General features: G+C 41.7%; 1 protein-coding gene and 1 pseudogene across 1 annotated transcript in view; one reads left to right on the forward strand and one right to left on the reverse strand.

Annotated features, from left to right (window-relative positions):
* LOC109469961 overlaps positions 1-10513 on the forward strand; it is an 18685-nt gene extending 8172 nt beyond the window's left edge. The window contains exons 7-21 of the mRNA XM_019768727.1: positions 420-806; positions 1180-1296; positions 1718-1979; positions 4082-4233; positions 4397-4618; positions 4819-4827; positions 4968-5147; positions 7048-7254; positions 7531-7607; positions 7718-7762; positions 7945-8054; positions 8412-8590; positions 9006-9323; positions 9464-9596; positions 10102-10513. Of these exons, the coding sequence (XP_019624286.1) occupies positions 420-806; positions 1180-1296; positions 1718-1979; positions 4082-4233; positions 4397-4618; positions 4819-4827; positions 4968-5147; positions 7048-7254; positions 7531-7607; positions 7718-7762; positions 7945-8054; positions 8412-8590; positions 9006-9323; positions 9464-9596; positions 10102-10483 (2780 nt within the window). The 3' untranslated portion in view covers positions 10484-10513. The remainder of the gene's footprint in view (positions 1-419; positions 807-1179; positions 1297-1717; positions 1980-4081; positions 4234-4396; positions 4619-4818; positions 4828-4967; positions 5148-7047; positions 7255-7530; positions 7608-7717; positions 7763-7944; positions 8055-8411; positions 8591-9005; positions 9324-9463; positions 9597-10101) is intronic.
* Positions 10514-15478: 4965 nt separating this feature from the next.
* LOC109469962 lies at positions 15479-18025 on the reverse strand (annotated as a pseudogene).
* Between the last annotated feature and the right edge of the window lie 219 nt (positions 18026-18244).

Raw genomic sequence — 18244 nt, forward strand, 5'->3', positions numbered from 1 at the left:
GAGAGAGAGAGAGAGATAGATAGATAGATAGATATATATAGATAGATATATATAGATAGATAGATAGATAGATAGATATATACGTTTCATTGTGTCCGAATGAAGAAGTGTAAGAAGGGCATCCTAAGATTTCCAAATGGTGCCTTTGGTACATATTGTACTTATCGTGGTGTCTAGTTAAGAGCTAATACTGTGCCAATTTCTGTTTCTGTCAGTCAATGGGAACCGATTTAAAATCACATTGCTTCAGTTGAGTCTGAGTGGGATAGTTTAACAGTGACTGGTTTGTCGAGAAGAGGAAGTCGAGTCTGAGAGTCATTGTATGGAGGATACCAGTTCTCTATGCAGTTATGAACTAGTTTCCTAAAATTGTATGAATTTGATTTTTAACAAGCTTAAAAGATTAAATATTTCTGTAGCTTGTCCAATGGGTTACAACGCTCACGGGGGTTCGTGCTTCAAGGCGTACAACCAAGACAAAACCTACAGTCAGGCCAGACAGGTGTGTGCAGCGGACGGGGGGCTCATCGCCATGCCGAAGGACAGAGAAGTGGACGACTTCTTGTTGGACCTCAAGAACGCCGTGGATCCCAACTCTCCTTTCTGGTTGGGCCTGAACAATCAGAACGGAGAAGGAGGGTGGGCGTGGGAAGACGGGACTCCATACAGCCCAACCGCAGACTGGACTGGGTGGCAGCCGGGGGAACCCAACAGTAACGGAGAAGGCTGTGTCAACCACCTCGGGGCCGGATGGAACGACGCGCCGTGCTCGTCCGCATCCTACTTTATCTGCCAGCTAAAGGACGGTATGTCAAAATTATGTCAACTTTACCTCCGCAAATTAGTAACATTATTTTGGTCCGTTTCCTCTTCTTCAACTCCAAATTAATATCAATGACCCGGACCACACGGTTGTCCCTCCTGTCTCACAGTGATCCTTGTTGTTTGGTTATATTGATGTAGCAAAGTGGCAGGGCCGACCTCCAGGGACTGGTCACCATATATGGTGTTGGAATAAATTATGTAACAATATGACGGAACAAGCTGGAGGGGCTGGTCACTATTAACCTGAACGTCGATGTTTAAGTCAAAATAACCAGATCAGTAGTTGGGCTGGACCATGTTACGGTGACATTGCAAATGTAACAGTTCTACCTAACAGGCTGTTTCCTTACACAGCGATCCGCTGCCCCCTCGGGTACTTCCGGTGCGGACACGGACATGCCTGCACCCTGACCTGGAGGCGGTGTGACGGGAGGACGGACTGTTCGGACGGGAGTGACGAGGACGGTTGTGGTAAGCTGCTCTCACAAAGTCATTTAAGTTCTCACCTGCACATACAGTTGCTCGTACAATAACCTTACTTGTAGATTCAATTTTCTTTTCAATGGAAGAAGGTCTTGACATTAAGCATTATTTACTCCTGCTCCCGGCATGCTTTTCTCACAATACTAACTCCCATCATCCAAATCATTGACTATACTATTTGTTTTGTCGTGGCCCTTAATGCTGAAAAATTGGAAGTAACAAGAAAATAAATAGAAATAAAAGAATAGAATTATGGTAAAAGTCCGATGATTTCTTGATGCTGCCAAAAATAATTTTCAACTTGCATTTCGGGCAGAATTCTTAATGGATCATATTTACATCTTTGTCAGTGCCTCCTGTCGATGTTTAAAGAATGTGAATGGTACAATGGCTGTTTTGTAATATACAGAGTGCCTGCCGATTCCTGTGGATTTCAACCTCGGCGGTAGACTTACAATGTTACCCAATCAGCTGGGTCAGACGACGTTTGAAGAGATACAGAATTCCTCTGCCGTGGAGCTGCTCAACAGTTCGCCCACAAACGGACAGAACCGACACCCCGAGTTTCGGGAATTCGCATCTACAGTGATTTTCCCGCAATGTGCTGTACCCAAAGAGAACGACACTACCTGCTCTTTGTCTCGTCATGCAGACAACGCGACCTCTTGCGTGTGAGTAAACACGCTTCGTTAAGTTGATCATGACTTTTGACGACGCCTAAGGGGCGGACCCGTTTGAATAGTACTGCGATTGAGTTGAAAATAGTCTAAGAATTCCATGTAAAGCATTTAGTAGGGAATTAAATTTTGTCAACAAGATAACTCAAGAACGACAAAAGGATTGGTTTCATACTTGTTCGTAGGGTGTGACTAAATCCAGAAATTATAGGATTTTGGGTCTCTCGTGGCTTCCCTTGGTACTGCAGCGGACGGAACTTCTGGTCTTGATATTTCGCGATTGGGACATGCTAGGGTCATGAATTTTAGATAGAAGGTAGCTCTTGTGCTTAGAAAGAAGTCACGCGAGTAAAGGCCCACTATCAGCTTGTTATGGAACTGCAGGACGATTTCTTTTATCTAAAAGAGCGGTTGACGGATCATGTTTTCTGGTATTTTTGTAAGTAGATAGCTTAAGTGATTCTTGATATAACTGAATTACAATTATGAAAATCATCATCTAATTTGCATAATTAATGACGAAATTCTATAAATCTGCTGTGTTCGGGCTATAAAACACTTGTGACATTTGTAAATAAATACCTAATTTGCATAATTAATATGAACTATACTTTGAGGGCCATATATGGCTTTTGTGGCAGCAAACAGCATTTTTTGATTTGTTTGAGTCTGCATAGTGTTGTACTTCGGCAGCTTTCTGTTCCCACCATTCGTTTTGCATGGCTCGAAGCTGTTTTTGTACCCTAGCCTTCACCATTTTATACTTGTCGTGACGAGGAGTGCTTGGGCAGTTTTGCCATTCAGTGTAGGCTTTTCTCTTTTCTTTTAGGAGGACTTGGATGCTTTCATCATTCTCGTCAAACCAGTCTTGGTGGTGACGTGTCTTGGGCCCTAGTACTGACTTTGCTGTTGCTGTGATGCACTCTTTAAGGCGGTTCCATTTTTCCTCTGGGCCGCCATCCAGAGTTCCCAGCTTTGCTATCTTGCTGTCAAGTTTACTTTGAAACTCCTGTAGATGTTCATCTGACTGGAGTTTAGCAATGTTGAATGTCATTCTCTGTTGTTTTCCACATGAGGTCATTGCGCACCATTATGAACATCCGCTGGCAGGATAAAATCACTAACCAGGAAGTATTGGACAGAGCCCAATCATCAAGCATTGAGGCATTGCTACTGAAGGCTCAACTACGTTGGTCTGGTCACGTCAGCAGGATGGATGATAGCCGTATCCCCAGACAGTTGTTGTACGGAGAGCTCAAGCTGGGTTCCCGCCGTAGGGGTAGGCCAAAACTGAGGTACAAAGATGTACTTAAGAACAACCTTCAGTGGTGTGACATCAAGTCATCCGAGTTTGAGGCAGCTGCCGCTGATCGGCCAGCCTGGAGGGCTCTTGTGACAAAGGCCACATCTGCGTTCGAGGAGGAAAGGAGGAGACGCCTTGAAGCTGTGAGGGAGAAGCGTCATAGGACAACAACAACTACTAGTACTACAGAATACCAGTGCAGCAGGTGCGGGAAGCTGTGTGCCTCAGCCTTTGGGCTAAGAAGTCACCAGAGGATCCACCCCACCTGACGGGCTGTGCACAGAAGTCATCATCGGAGACGATGGACAACCAGAGAGAGAGAGAGATGAACTATACAATGTTATAGTGGTAATTGCTGGGAATTTAGTACTTGCCATACTGGAAGTTCAGTGAAGGTGAACATCACTAAACATAATTTATTCAAAATTGGCTCCTAATTTGCATAATTTATGGATATATGCTAGAATACCCTTATTTCGCAAGTGTATGTTTATTATTAAATCCTCTTGAGAAACTTATGACTGGCAAACATCCTTAAACAAGCACACTATAACCAAAACAGACATCATGATCATCACTTACATCAAAACAGAATCACGTTGCCGAGGCGTGTTTTAAACGCTACTTTATTAGTATTGGTAAGTTTTATATTTCCACAGTTATAGTTAGGAATAAGTTCGGTCATATTCAAATGAAACGTCAACGTTCGTGCTTAAATTGCATTTTCTTTTTTGTGTGTTTTAAATGTTAGAAAACCTCATGTCGATATTCCTAAACATGTCTGTGTATTTAGGAACAAACCACTGCTACCGTGCCGTTCGTGGTGTGAGGAAGTCCTCAACATGGCTGATACCCGGATGAAGAAGCGGTTCCCTACCTGTGACTTGTTTCCACCACCACAGCACGGCTGTTGGAACCCTGAACCAGCGACTAGGAACGGCGAAGGTAAAAAAAAAAAAATAGACTCATGACTTTCCGCTGGCAGTGGCATTTGTAATTGGCATGTTCCCATTCCCTGGTATTTAAGTACAATCATGCATTTAGAGGTGCATTTATTTGTTTACCTGTAGGATAAATTGCTGATTTGTGGCCGTTTTTTCCTCCTCAGTTTGCTACCACGGTGGCGGCATGAACTACCGCGGCACACGGAGTACAGCCAAGTCCGGGGCAGAGTGTGTGAAGTGGTCCGCTGCGCAGGGAGGGTTCTACCCAGCCGCGTACCCCTGGGCTAACATGGATAACAACTACTGCCGTAACCCTACCGGTCTGGGGCGCCCATTTTGTCTGGTGGAAGATGGCAGCCAGCAGGAATGCGACGTCGTTTCCTGCAGTAAGAACCATACCTTGTTCCCGAGACCACACCCGAGATTTGTGTCTGATATTTAAAATACTAGACAACTCTAATCTGACGATATTCACTTATTAGTAATATAGAGCTAACAAAGTCACTGGCATTCCTCTCAGTCTCTCACATGTGTCTGTGCTTTACACTATTTTTATGCAAGAACAAAATACGTAGGAGTGATCTAGAGATGTTTTGTGAAGCTGGTAACTCTCTGTTGTTCTGCTCCAGGCCAAATCTTTGGCCTTTTTTTTATACGGAGTTCAATTCTGGTCCTTTTCCCCATAATAATGATTGCTTTACCTTACCATTGCCTATGCTAACTCAGATACTAGAGGCTGCTGGGACATCGGTCCTCCTGACTACGGCAATAGAAGCCCTATGAAGAGGTTCTACTACGTGGGAGAAAGGATCGCCTTCACCTGCAACGAGGGGTACTACATAAAGCCCGGGTATCCTACCGAACTGAGATGCGTCGAAGGAGGCTTCTGGCAGGATAACAAGCCCAGTTGTTCAGGTGATGGACTATTAGGTCTGAGTTATCGTGAATTTTCTACACTTGCTTATTGCCAAACCTATTTATTTTCTTTTAAATATCTTTACCTCCATGAAAAATGGAGGTATTGTTTTTGACGCGTCTGTCTGTGTGTGTGTCTGTCTGTGTGTGTCTGTCTGTGTGTGTGTTTGTGTTTCCGCACATTTGTAGTCAGCATAACTTCATAACGCCTTTATGAATTGTGATGATTTTTGGTATGCTGGTAAGTCTTAGGAAGACGAAGGTCAAGGTCAAATATGGGCCTCCTGGTGGATGACCTTGGTACTGCAGCAGGACTTCCGATTTTTGTATCTTTTGTCCTGAACATGCTATGGTCTTGAATTTTTGGTGACAGATAGATAGATTTTTCTTGTCGGGAATAAGACCTTTGGGCGAAATCTTTGAAAGCCAATAAGTCCAGATAGGAACAACATATTTTCATCATTTTTGGTAGGTAGGTAGCTGAGAGAGATAGATGTACATAATTAAATACAAATTATACAAATGAGGACTTTATTTGCATAATTAAGAGGAAATTCTATAATTACAGTGTTTTACATTAAAGTACTTTCATACATGTAATGTATGTAACCTATGGCGGATGGAACATCAACAGATACTAAGTATGCAACTGATGACATAATTTGCATAATTAATGCGAAAATTTTATTCTATGATTTCTTAATGGTAAATGATGGGAATGTCATTCTTAAAAATTAAAAAAAAGAAATTCACATATCAAGCCCATATTTTAAGCCCATTTATACATTGAATAAGAGTGCACTTTGTAATGAGCATGTTAATGTTTCTACCTCCTTTGCACTGTCATGTTTCATATATTATGGCTTCAACATGAAGTGATGTGGTAAAGACGTATTGTTTTCCTCGTGTTTCTACTTTTTCAATATCTTTATTTTTTCACCGGGCAAATCGCCCGAAACGTTTTTTATTTATATATTTACAGGCTGTTAGAATGGATTAATTTGGACTTTTTAGCTGTGTCATTGGTAATGTACTATAGCAGTATGTGTTACCATATTTAGAGTCTTACCATATTTGGGCATGGGGCAGGAGCTCCAAGTCCAAATATGAGTATAAAGACAGTAGCAGGTGTGGCCATGTTTGTAGATGTGGTTCCTATTTGGCTATTCACTAATTAATTAAAGAAGACCTGCGTGGTGGCACATACTTGTCTTTTTGGCCAGGAAAAAGGAGGGAACTAATTTGTAAATCAATGGAAATATATCACATAACCTATATTTTTATATACCTTGCCATTTTTTAAACATTTTTTTTTAAATTTTGTTTAAAAATTCTTTCAACCAAGTTAGCTACAGATACATGTAGCAGTGTGGTAGGTAAGGTCATTGACCTTTATTGACAGTGTTTCCTATGATTATGGGGGTCATCTGTAAAGATTTGGCATAATGTCTGGTGCATGTCTGGTTTTATGTACCTGCAACATGCAAATACATGGGCCCACTTGTAACTACATAATATGATTCTTCCAAGAATTACCATAACATTGAGTATTGGAAATGGCTGTGTGTGGGGAGGGGGACGGATCCATTTTTGGTACGCGGCATGTGGTGAAGCCATTTGCTGCATTTGCTCCCGAGCAAATGTGTGCGTTTTTAGGATTCTTTGTTTGTTAAGGTCCTAAATAAACAAATAAACAATAGTCATAATTCACAAAAGTATTTTTAATTTAAAACACATCGAACGCATGAACAACATTCAAACTTATAAAGTTTTATTAGATTTCTTTTAATAAAAAATGTAAAGCCAAAATATACCATCATGGTCAATCTCAAAAGTTAATCTAAAAATCTGTTGATATATGTGTCTTCCTAACGATAGGTATGTATTGTCTCTTCCTCAGTGAATTTCGAGAATAGGCTGAAAGCCGACCTGCTCGATGTGAACAATCGCAACCTGGCACCTGAGCCTGTGAGCCGTACCCAGCCTGAGAACCCTACCGGCACTGACAACCCTACCGACACGGACAACCCTACCGACACTGACAACCCTACCGGCACTGACAACCCTACCGACACTGACAACCCTACCGACACTGACAACCCTACCGGCACTGACAACCCTCCCGACACTGACAACCCTACCGACACTGACAACCCTACCGGCACTGACAACCCTACCGACACTGGAAACCCTACCGACACTGGGAACCCTACCGGTACTGGGAACCCTACCGGCACTGACAACCCTACCGACACTGACAACCCTACCGACACTGACAACCCTACCGGCACTGACAACCCTACCGGCACTGACAACCCTACCGGCACTGGGAACCCTACCGGCACTGGGAACCGTGCTGAGACTGACAACCCTACCGAGGCAGAGACCCCTACTCGGATTGAGAACCACATCCGACCCGTCATCAGCTTTAATGGATCTGTAGAACAGATCGTCGACTTGGTGAGTTTCAGTATCTGTAACACATTTCAAATCCTCGTTGGTTTATGACAAATAGACAGTTCGTGGAGGGAGCAAAACATAACTGACCGATGCTGTAACTTTTCTTTCAGGAGGAAAAGAAGGAGCAGCTGGTTGCCTCTGTCGTCATCCATTTCGTAAGTCCACGTTGTTATCAAATATCTGTACACTTAGAATAATATCGCATTCATATAATCATGTCTCGTTTTCATTACGATGTTTATGTGTTTTGCTATCCTCGTCATAATTTTGCTATAATTTTGCTGTATAATTCTTTGCTATAACCTACACAGTAATACTTTGTCTCTTGTTACTCCAGACATGGCAGGACAGCCGGTTGAGCTGGGATCCAAAGTACTACGACAACATCGAGACTATCAGCGTCTCTGGCAGCAGCATCTGGACCCCTACATTTACTCTGAAGGGGAAGTATGTAGTGTCTTCTAAAACTATTATCATTGAATCGAGAATGAACCATGCCTGATCTGTTGTTTTTTAACTGTCCTGAACTGCAGAAAATAGCATTTTTCTTGTAAGATGATTAATGAAAAATAACATTACACTGATTTTAAGTCTTGTATGTCATTTAAAGTACCCGTTAAATAAAAATGATCCTGTAGTGCCAAACATTACACAATTACCTTAAAATATAACTAACAAAATGACCGACAATATCTTTGTTGACACTGGGATACAATGCTAGGAATGGTTTAATCAGTTTGACACTAGATGATGGTTATCTTACCAGTAAATTAACTAGTAAAAAAACTTCTGATTACTCCACAGTGCTAATCCTTTATACCAAGGCCTACCAAAAATCGTTCCGGTCTGGATCAGTAGCAATGGCCAGGTAATCTGGAGGGTAGAAACCCTGACCACCACCGTGTGTGATGCGGACCCCTTCTACTTCCCTGCAGACACCATGGAATGCAACATCTGCTTTGCTGCATTTTCTGCAACCATCGGTATGAAATTGGAAGTATTTTATAAAAAAGATGTCGATATTAAAATAATTTTATGAATATAAATCAATGAATAAAAAATGATGTAAATTAAATTAGATATAATATTTTATCGGAGCGATCTGGCAACTGTTTGTCACGGTTGACATTCCTTGAACATCCCGGTCACCGTCTACATCTTACTATATTCCAGGAATATTTGGTCACTGTTTACAAATGATGATAATAATGATAATGATATTTCAGTGATTATATTATGGTTTTGTTATGGGTTCTTTCCCATATACAATGTAAAAATTAAGGAAATCGGATTCTTGTCAGTATACAATCTGATTTTGTCTGCATACTTTTTGGCTACCCTTGTCATGAAAAAGTTATTTTTTGCTGATAGTTTGTTGCAATGATTTGTCGAACACAGAATGCCAAGATGGCAGTGCCTGTGGTGTCCTGTCTAACCAACAACTGGAGGGCGAATGGTATCGGAAGGACATGATCTTCGCAAAAGGCAAGACGGAGGCGTGCTTCACTGTTCAGCTGGAGAGGATCCCGCTGTTCCACATCGCCACTACTGTTGGACCCTGCGTCATCCTGGTGGCGCTGATGGTCATCACATTCGTCATGCCACTGGACAGGGGGGACCGGATCTCGTTCGGAGTGACCATTCAACTCTCCGTGGTCGTGTCTCTCGTGTTCGTGACGGATGTGCTTCCTGTCAAGGGGGCGCTGCCATTTTTCGGTGAGTAAACATATAGATGCGACCATGTTGTAAATGTTTTCCTTAGTTTAGAATTTTAAACTACTTGGAAACTAAAATACCTTCTTGATTCCATTCATCCGGAACATGTCGATAACTGTTAACCACGGATGCTGTTACAGCCTCGCTGATCGTCGTGTGCATGGCGCTGATGGGACTTTTCCTCTTCTTCACCATGGCCATCATCACCATTCATGACAGGCAGGGGGGCCTGTCTCCAATGGCGAAGACCTTCTTTCTCCGTTACATGGCAAGGTATGTACTATAATTCGTAACACTAGCTCAGGTTAGACGGAATAGCACTGTACAGAAATAGACAAATGCCCTTCAAGTGAAATTCATATACATCTTTATTGTTGTTTCGTTTTTAAGTTATAAGGAGGTTTATTAGGCTCTTGTTTGGGCTGATGTGAATTTAACGTACCAGGAAAGATTCGTTATCTATTTTTATACGATGGAATCAAATTAGCAACTTAATACTTTAAAAAACTTTTTTCTGCATCTGTTACCCCTCCAAGCTGCAAATTAGCATGTATCTTTTCTTTGTAGATTTTGTATATTTCTTTGTAGATGACGATTCTTTGTAGATTCAGTCTGGTTTTTAAAGTATCAACCTTGGTAACATTTTAACATTTTATTCATTACTTCTACTTTGAACATGAAGTAATCTGAATGTTTGGACATACCTATTGATATACGAGTGAACGTATGTATCAGAAAGAAACATAAACATCATTTTTTCTTGGTGGTGTTTGTTAAGGTGCCTACTGCTCGGAGATCTGACAGAGAAGAAGGTTGCAAGCCACGATGGAGAGACTGGTCCCAGCAGCAGGAGGCTGACCGACCGCGTCTCCCTCGCCGATGCCATGGCCGTGGTCGTCGTGCAAACCCCGGCTGATGTCCGCGAGACAGCCCGTCAGCCGTCCGCGCCGCCCACGCGCCTGGAGGCCGCGGTCTCACGCCTGGAGGTTGCCGTGTCCTCCGCCTCCCGTAACATGGAGGAGCTGGCCGAAGCCATGAAGAACGAGCAGGAGGTGTCTGACTACACCCTGCTGGCTAAGGTCCTGGACAGGCTCTGCCTTGTCATGTACGTCATCAGCATTGCCGTGGCCGTGCCCATGACCATGTATCTGGGCAAGTAAATTACACTTGTGTAAACGTGCCTTAACACAACCAAAAAAAAAAGAGTGCGACTTGATTGTTATGCTTTGATTCAGCTTTAAGTAACATGCATGTGCAGCCAGGACATGCCCTTAAGGGCTGTAGTCCTTTGAGAACTTTAGTAAGGTAGTAACCCCACTGGTGGAACAAAGATACTAAATTTGCATCTTTAGTATGATCAATACCATACAAAGGTGAATGTGTGCAATGGAGCCTATAGCTCCTATGGAGCATATAAAGCAGACAACCTATATATCTAACCAGGAAAGACTTGTAGTGTACTATTAGATAGTGAGTCGCCTTCTTGGCGGTATCTTGCACCTCATATCTTAGATCGCATATTTTATCTTTAAACTCTTGGTTCATCAAACTCTTCAAACAAATAAACTGTCCGTAACACTTTGTAAGTATAGGTTCCCTGTGTAAACAGACCGAAACACAACTTTACTGTAACAATTGCATTTACTTTCATCTATTCATACCTTCATCTGTTATCTATTCAGCTCAGAGGACATTTAAACACAGCCGGAGCTAACGAACTAATCAGATAGGGTTAGTCTTAAGACCAATGGGGAACAACCGGGAAAGAGAAATTGTCCAGCTGTTACATGTAGACTGCTTTTTCTTGATCTGTAAAGAATTTTGCGTTAGGATAACAAGTAGCTTTTGTGTAATTATAGTAATTATGACCAAGAATGTGTGTTTATCTCATATTCGTATAATTGGTATATAACGCCTATTATACTAATATGAGATATATATCATATATGTATCATTTTATCATGTTTCAGCATGCAACAGTGTGAGTCAGTCAGCCCTGATCCCATATGAACATTATGGCGATAAGAACTGTGGTTAACAATGAACTAAGAATACAACTTGTATGTGGGGATTCAGGTTTATCTGAGCTTTTTTGCATATGTTAAAAAGCGTGAGTTTTTCAATAAAACGTAACGCTAAAATTGAGTGTATTTGTCTTAATGATTAATTTTTTACGTTGTTGCATACATCTAGTTTGGTGCTAACATAGACCTTTGGGCTGATTCTTTTTCATTACTTAAAGAGTGTTAACCAGCCTCAATGACACAGCTCGATATCCCAGAAAGAGTATCAAAGTCTACCGGCCAAGATTACTTACCTGTCACTGGAGCGGGCGGCTGGACAGTTCTTAAAAAAGAATTGAATAAAACGCTTGTTTTTAAAAAAATAGCAATAAAAAGGGCAAAAAGGAAAAAAAAAACATTTTTTTTATTTTATTGACATAGCAATAATAACTAACTTTTAGGTAAAAACAGATAAAGTTTTAAAAAATAAATATCCCTGACCTCCTAACTTTGTGATTAGAAAATTTCAAGGCCGATTGAGCCATGTTTAGATGCACGGGGAATCATGCCTATCTATAGACTATGAATTAACTTATAGTAAATTCCAATAGCGAATAAATACCGGGAATGAATGTAGGCAGCATGACTATTGGTTCTTGATTCGCATACCATACATGTACTTATGAGTCACCCAGCATTGTGAACAGCTTTTGTCGGAAAACGCCCCCCCCCCCAAAATAGGACGATTCTTAAAGCCTGTATAAAAAAATTGCCTGTAGCAATTTGTCCACCCTGCTTCCATACTGAATGTTGGATCATTTAGCCCCAAAAGGAAGAAATTGCATCCATTTAAAGAAATGGCAGGAAAAACAGAGAGAGGATAAGGAGGAGGAGAAGGAACATGAGGATAGACAACATGTCTTCATCGCACCACAATGCGCTGTTGGAGAAATTTCTTTCAGTAATATACGGTGATGGCGAAATGACGACGTTGAAGATATGGCGGGAGTTAGGTGTGGACGCGTTCGCCCGGCCTCTCCAGCGCAGCAGCCATCCTGCGTTCGATCCATGGAACCAAGGCAGCGCGTTCCATTTTTCGCGCCGCAGAGGTCATGTCACAATGTTTCAACTTTCAACCGCTATTTGCGAAAGTTCATAAAGAGAAGGAATCAAGTTTTTTCATCACAAACAGACTTTCTGGAACCCATTCCAAGTAAGACTGATATCATGAAGACGCTAGAGAAAGTGGGATTCATGTGCAACTATACCAATGTCAGCACATATGCCCGATGTTTGTATATTTACAGTAACAGGTCATAGTGTCCGATTTCTCCTTCAAAAATTAGGTCATGAAAAATCAACCTGTTGTTGTATTTGTTTTCATTCGTAAAGTCGGTATCGTTTTGAAGCTTACTATTTGGTCGTTATTCTTTCACTTTTATTTTTGTTCAATATAACTTTTAACAGAACATTTTTAAAGGCAAAGAAACTGTAAAGAAATTGCACCTTTTCTCAAGGTCGAGCTGCAATACACATTGTGCAACTTCAAAACTAAGTACACAGGTGTCAAGCTAACATAACTATATTTCAGTCATATCTTACATTACAGGTGTATTGGTTAGAACTAGCGGCAAAAGCTTGCGATTCGAACAAAAATCGTTGAGAATTCGACTGAATGAGCCCAACTTACTATCGGTTACTATATTTTAACAACTACAGGATCCCACAAGAAACAACACACGATAGATGAGGGAGGGTCTATACTTTATTAAACAATACACCAAATCGGCGATGAAATAGGGCAAACGGGTTTGCCCCCAAAAAAACTAAAGGGTACCTGTCTCGAGTGGAATCATCTCCATCATACACGGTCAACTTTGAAACCTCGTTTCTCCAACAAACACCACCGGTAATGTACATCTACGACCTTGAGCGTGACGCCGGCCCTTCTGACATCTCACATTAACGTATGACCAGGAAACACTTACGCAAAGCGGAGTTACAAGCGAAACAGTAAACAGTAGCAAACTCTCGCGGATTCTCGCGGATCACATTACCTTGGAAAAGAAGCGCGAGATCTAAACGAGATCTTAGAGAGAGCTGCGCAGAACCGATGCGCATAGCGGTCTGCGGTTCGACTGTTAACAATTACATAGACAGTTATAGCATTACAATATATTACATAGTTAGGCTTCTATACATAGGCTACAGACAGAAACAATGAATATACATGTGCATGTTATTTAGCCCCAGGATTTCTTTCTGAAAATTTTTTAAAAAGAATAATGTTACCAGTATTTATCAACAAAGTTAAAAACAGAAGCAACTTATTTGTTTAATTTATTTATTTCACGAGGGGATACATATCGTTATCGCATGAGGGCGCTTTTCAACCTGACCTGGGGTAAAAACTCCACACAACAGCCATTTACATCAAAATCATCTCAATCCAAATTACAACAAAAGTAACAAATAAAAAAGTTACGCAAATTACTAATTATTACAAAACCAAAGTTACTCAATAACATACATGATACATAAAATCATAAAGTTAAAATAAGTGATTCAGAATTTTATCTTTAAATAATTAGATAAATAATTAAACCAAAATAAGTGATTTAGAAACAATAACCTTAACATGTATAACATAGGACCGAAGGCGAAGTAGAACATAATAGAACGAAACCAGGATTGAAATCAGGATTGTATTTGCATATCAATGATTGTCAAACTGGTGTCAATATATACAATATTACATATATACAATATTATATACATAATGATATATCATATCATACTTATCCAGAATATAGTACTAACGCAGATGACACGTGACTCGGTGAGCAGTGGATCATATTATGTTGTGGCGCCCCCGTCTTTGTACAAGTTTCTCGCCGAGTCACGTGTGTCATTTGCATAACGTGACGTCACAGAAGAGGTGGATTATTCATCCCTTGACAAAGACTGGATTTGACAAACTCTGATCATGACCACTGGTCATTTCTGTAGATGCTGGGTTCTTTGCTTTTCACTTGTACATTTCATAGTGCATACATAGGATATGACTACTGTCTGTCTGTGGCTCAAAACGGAACAGTTGCACGGCCGATCCAGGTCCACAGACGCGCCCGCCATTGTTTACGCTAGCACCAAAATATAACCGGTGACGTAACAGATCCAGTCGCAGCGCCGCCTAGCGGACAATCGGGCGCTAGCCGTGGAACATCGAGCGGGTCAGATATAACCGCAAGTATGTGCGGGGTTGGCAGAAACCAATAAATCACCATTTACAAATAGGATTTTGGGTGGAAAGGCCCCAAAACTGAAAGTATTGGATTTGTCCTTTAGGTGATAATTTGTTTGCTTTTAGGGATTGAATATTATGAGGATGACCCTGTCCTGTCTAATCATCACCACTGACCATTACAGACGCTGTGGTGTTTGTGTTGGATTCTGTGTGGTTTCAGGTCTCGGACCGGAGTTTCCTTCCGTATTTCGAGCAATTTGACACCCTCAGCCCGACGGGCTGTCATTTCTGTACTAAACGCGGGTCGGAATTTTTCACTCTTTTGGTGGAGTCGATCCGCTTATCAATACACTGGATTGATATCTTAATAAGGGGTAAATAAGGCACATCAAAGTACATTTTTAAGTAAGGGGTCATTTTTTTCGTCATTTCTAACCATGGCTGCATGGAAAAAACGAATTTTCCCAGGGTAACGGCTTAGTACTCGAAGAAGCTCAGAACCTAATGTTTCCAAAATTTGAATTTAATTAAAATCGATGCGATAAGTTTATCGCTATCTTCGATGGCCCGAACACACCCACAACGCAAATAGAACGTACCATCCCGGCGGTCAGGCGAAAAGGCCACATAACCATCCGCGCGGACTGATACCAGGAAGTCTTCGCTGGACCACCAACATTACGCCACCTATAAAGGCTTCCACTAACAGGCTTTTCAGAAAATACAAAGATATGTACACAGATATTACGATTTCAGGGATATCGCGGCCAAAACATACCATACAAAGTCACGTTTCCGGCGATTTACTGCGCACTTACTTAGGCTCTGGTCAGATTTAAACTCCGACCCGGAACCTTCAGTGTTGGTCTGAGGCCCCCTTTCTTAAAATGATTGTTTTCAATATATTAATACTGGTAGTAATGATCACTGGTCATCACAAGAGCTGTGGTGTTTGTGTTGGATTCAGCGATATTCTGAGACTGGCCCTGCCCTGTCTGATCATGATCACTTGCTATTACAGTAGCTGTGGTGTTTGTGTTGGATTCAGTGATATTCTGAGACTGGTCCTATCCTATCTGATCATGGCTACTATTTGTTTCAGTTGCTGTGGTGTACAGAGAACTTAGTTGCGAAGAAGTCTGTCTAGTGCCATAAGATAGATTTCTAGCATCCAAGGATTCAGCGATGGACTCATACTGACCCTGCCCTGTCTAATCATGACCGCTGGTCATTACAGTAGCTGTGGTGTTTGTGTTGGATTCAGTGATGGCCTGGGACTGACCCTGTCCTGTCTGATCATGACCGCTGGTCATTATAGTAGCTTTTGGGTTTGTGTTGGATTCAGTGATGGCCTGGGACTGACCCTGTCCTGTCTGATCATGACCGCTGGTCATTATAGTAGCTTTTGGGTTTGTGTTGGATTCAGTGATGACCTGGGACTGACCCTGTCCTGTCTGATCATGACCGCTGGTCATTACAGTAGCTTTTGGGTTTGTGTTGGATTCAGTGATGACCTGGGACTGACCCTGTCCTGTCTGATTGTTACAACTTGTAGATGTTGGGTCACTTGGTGGTATTTCCATGCCTGCGTACATGGTATTTGGTTTTAAGGCAGCTAACACTTCGTTAGATAGACTTACAACTTCCAGAGATTGAATGTTAGCCTGAGACTGACCCTGCCCTGTCTGATCATGATTGCTGTCAATATCTTCATACTGGTTGCCATCATCACTGGCCATTACAGTAGCTGTCGTGTTCGTGTTGCCAACAACAACATCGGGATTCAGCCCTAAAGTAGGCTGCCTGGTCATCTTATACCTCACTGTAAGAACGATCCTGGCAATCAGGACAATACCAGCTACTGAACCACAGACTGAGCCAATGAGAACAGGTATTGGGACACTGGGAGCAGATTTTGGTTTGTCTGAAGTGATTGCAAGGGGTGTATTTGGTGTTGCTCTTGTTTTGCTGTTGTTTTCTGCAGGATTTGCTGTTGAGCCAGCATTGCGTGTAAAGAACCAGTGATAGCGAGAGGTGACGGTAGCATGGTGCATTTTAGCAGTTTCTGATAGCTTACAAAGGTGCTGTGTGGAAGATGTCGAGCCTACAGAATATGTTAATGGGCTTGTATTACTTTTCGTGTTGCCAACTGCGGATGAGGTTCGGATATCAACAATTGATGGTGATACGGTTGGCTCTTTACAAAGATCTTTAGGATCAATATGTGTAAGTTTTCTTCCCCGAAGTTTGGGGGGTCGGTCACATGTTATCTGGTTGAACTTCCTTGAGGGGATTTTCGTGATCTTCAATCTAAAAGGAGCCATCTTACAGTCACACTCGAAAGGGTTCCCGGCAAGTCTAATAGTACGAATTGCTGGCAACAAGCTGAAAGCTGACGGGAGAATGGCAGTCATCTGGTTGCTCTGGAGGTCCAAAACTTGGAGCTGGGGCAGATTTTCAACTGCATTAGGCTGGATGGTAGTTATCTGATTCAAGGTCAGATTTAACGTGTGTAGTTGGGGTAGATTTTGAAATAAACCAGTCTGAATCATTTCTATCTGGTTGCGGGACAGGTGTAAAATTACTAGTTGGGTTAGATTTTGGAATGTTTCTGCCGGAATCTTTGTTAACTTGTTGTCATTCAGATACAACTGTTCTAGTAGGGGTAGGTTCTGAAACACATGATAGTGAATCATTATTATCTGGTTGTTGGACAGGCACAACTGCTTTAGTCGTGGAAGATTTAGAAAGGTACCAGACGGAATTGTTCTTATCTTGTTGTTGTCCAGGTACAACTCTTCCAGTTTGGGTAGATTTGCAAATGTACCAGCTTGCATCTGGTTGTCGGTCAGGAACAAGTCTTTCAGTAAGGGTAAATTGTGAAATGCCTGAGGCTCAATCATTCTTATCTGGTTTTTAAACAGGCGCAAGTCGTTTAGTCTGGGTAGATTTTGAAATGTCCCTGCTTGAATCATTGTTATCTTGTTGTTGGACAGGTCTAACTGTTGTAGATTGGGAAGCTTCTGAAATGCACCTGCCTCAACCGATGTTATATGGTTGCTCTCTAGCCTTAAGCGTCGTAGACTCGGTAGATTGTGAAATGTTTCAGCCTGAATAATTGTTATCATGTTGAATTGTAGGAACAGCGATCCTAAATTTGGTAGATTTTTAAACATACCGGGTTGAATCATTGCTATCTTGTTATATGAAAGGTGCAAATGCGACAAATGCCTATGCCTTCGCATAAAGGACGAATATATAATGTTGATCGAATTTTTATCCATCTCCAAGCTTAAGATGGATGTTGGGAGGTTCGGAGAGATAATGCCGAGATTCATGTCGATGCACCCGCAATGTGATGATGGTTTACAGCTGCAGGCAGCTTCTGGCATGTGGGGCTCTTTCAGGAAGATGAGAAGGAAAATCAGCAAGTGTCGCAGCTTTCTTCCCATGGTGTCCTGCCACCTACAAAGATTGACGACACAAACGTTTTTTGTGGAATCTAGAATTAAAAGATAATTTAAAGATAAAAAAGGTTGTCTTTGTTCAGAAAGGAGACAAAGTGTAGTCTGACTCAAATGGTCCTCCCAGCATTTTGTGTCTGTTTTCACCTCTCACAAAATTTGTCACAGTGACTTTAAAATAAGATACGTGGCAGATGTATGGTTCCT

This window comes from Branchiostoma belcheri, unplaced genomic scaffold (genome assembly GCF_001625305.1).
Source record: "Branchiostoma belcheri isolate BF01 breed outbred unplaced genomic scaffold, Haploidv18h27 scaffold213, whole genome shotgun sequence".
Classification (NCBI taxonomy): domain Eukaryota; kingdom Metazoa; phylum Chordata; class Leptocardii; order Amphioxiformes; family Branchiostomatidae; genus Branchiostoma; species Branchiostoma belcheri.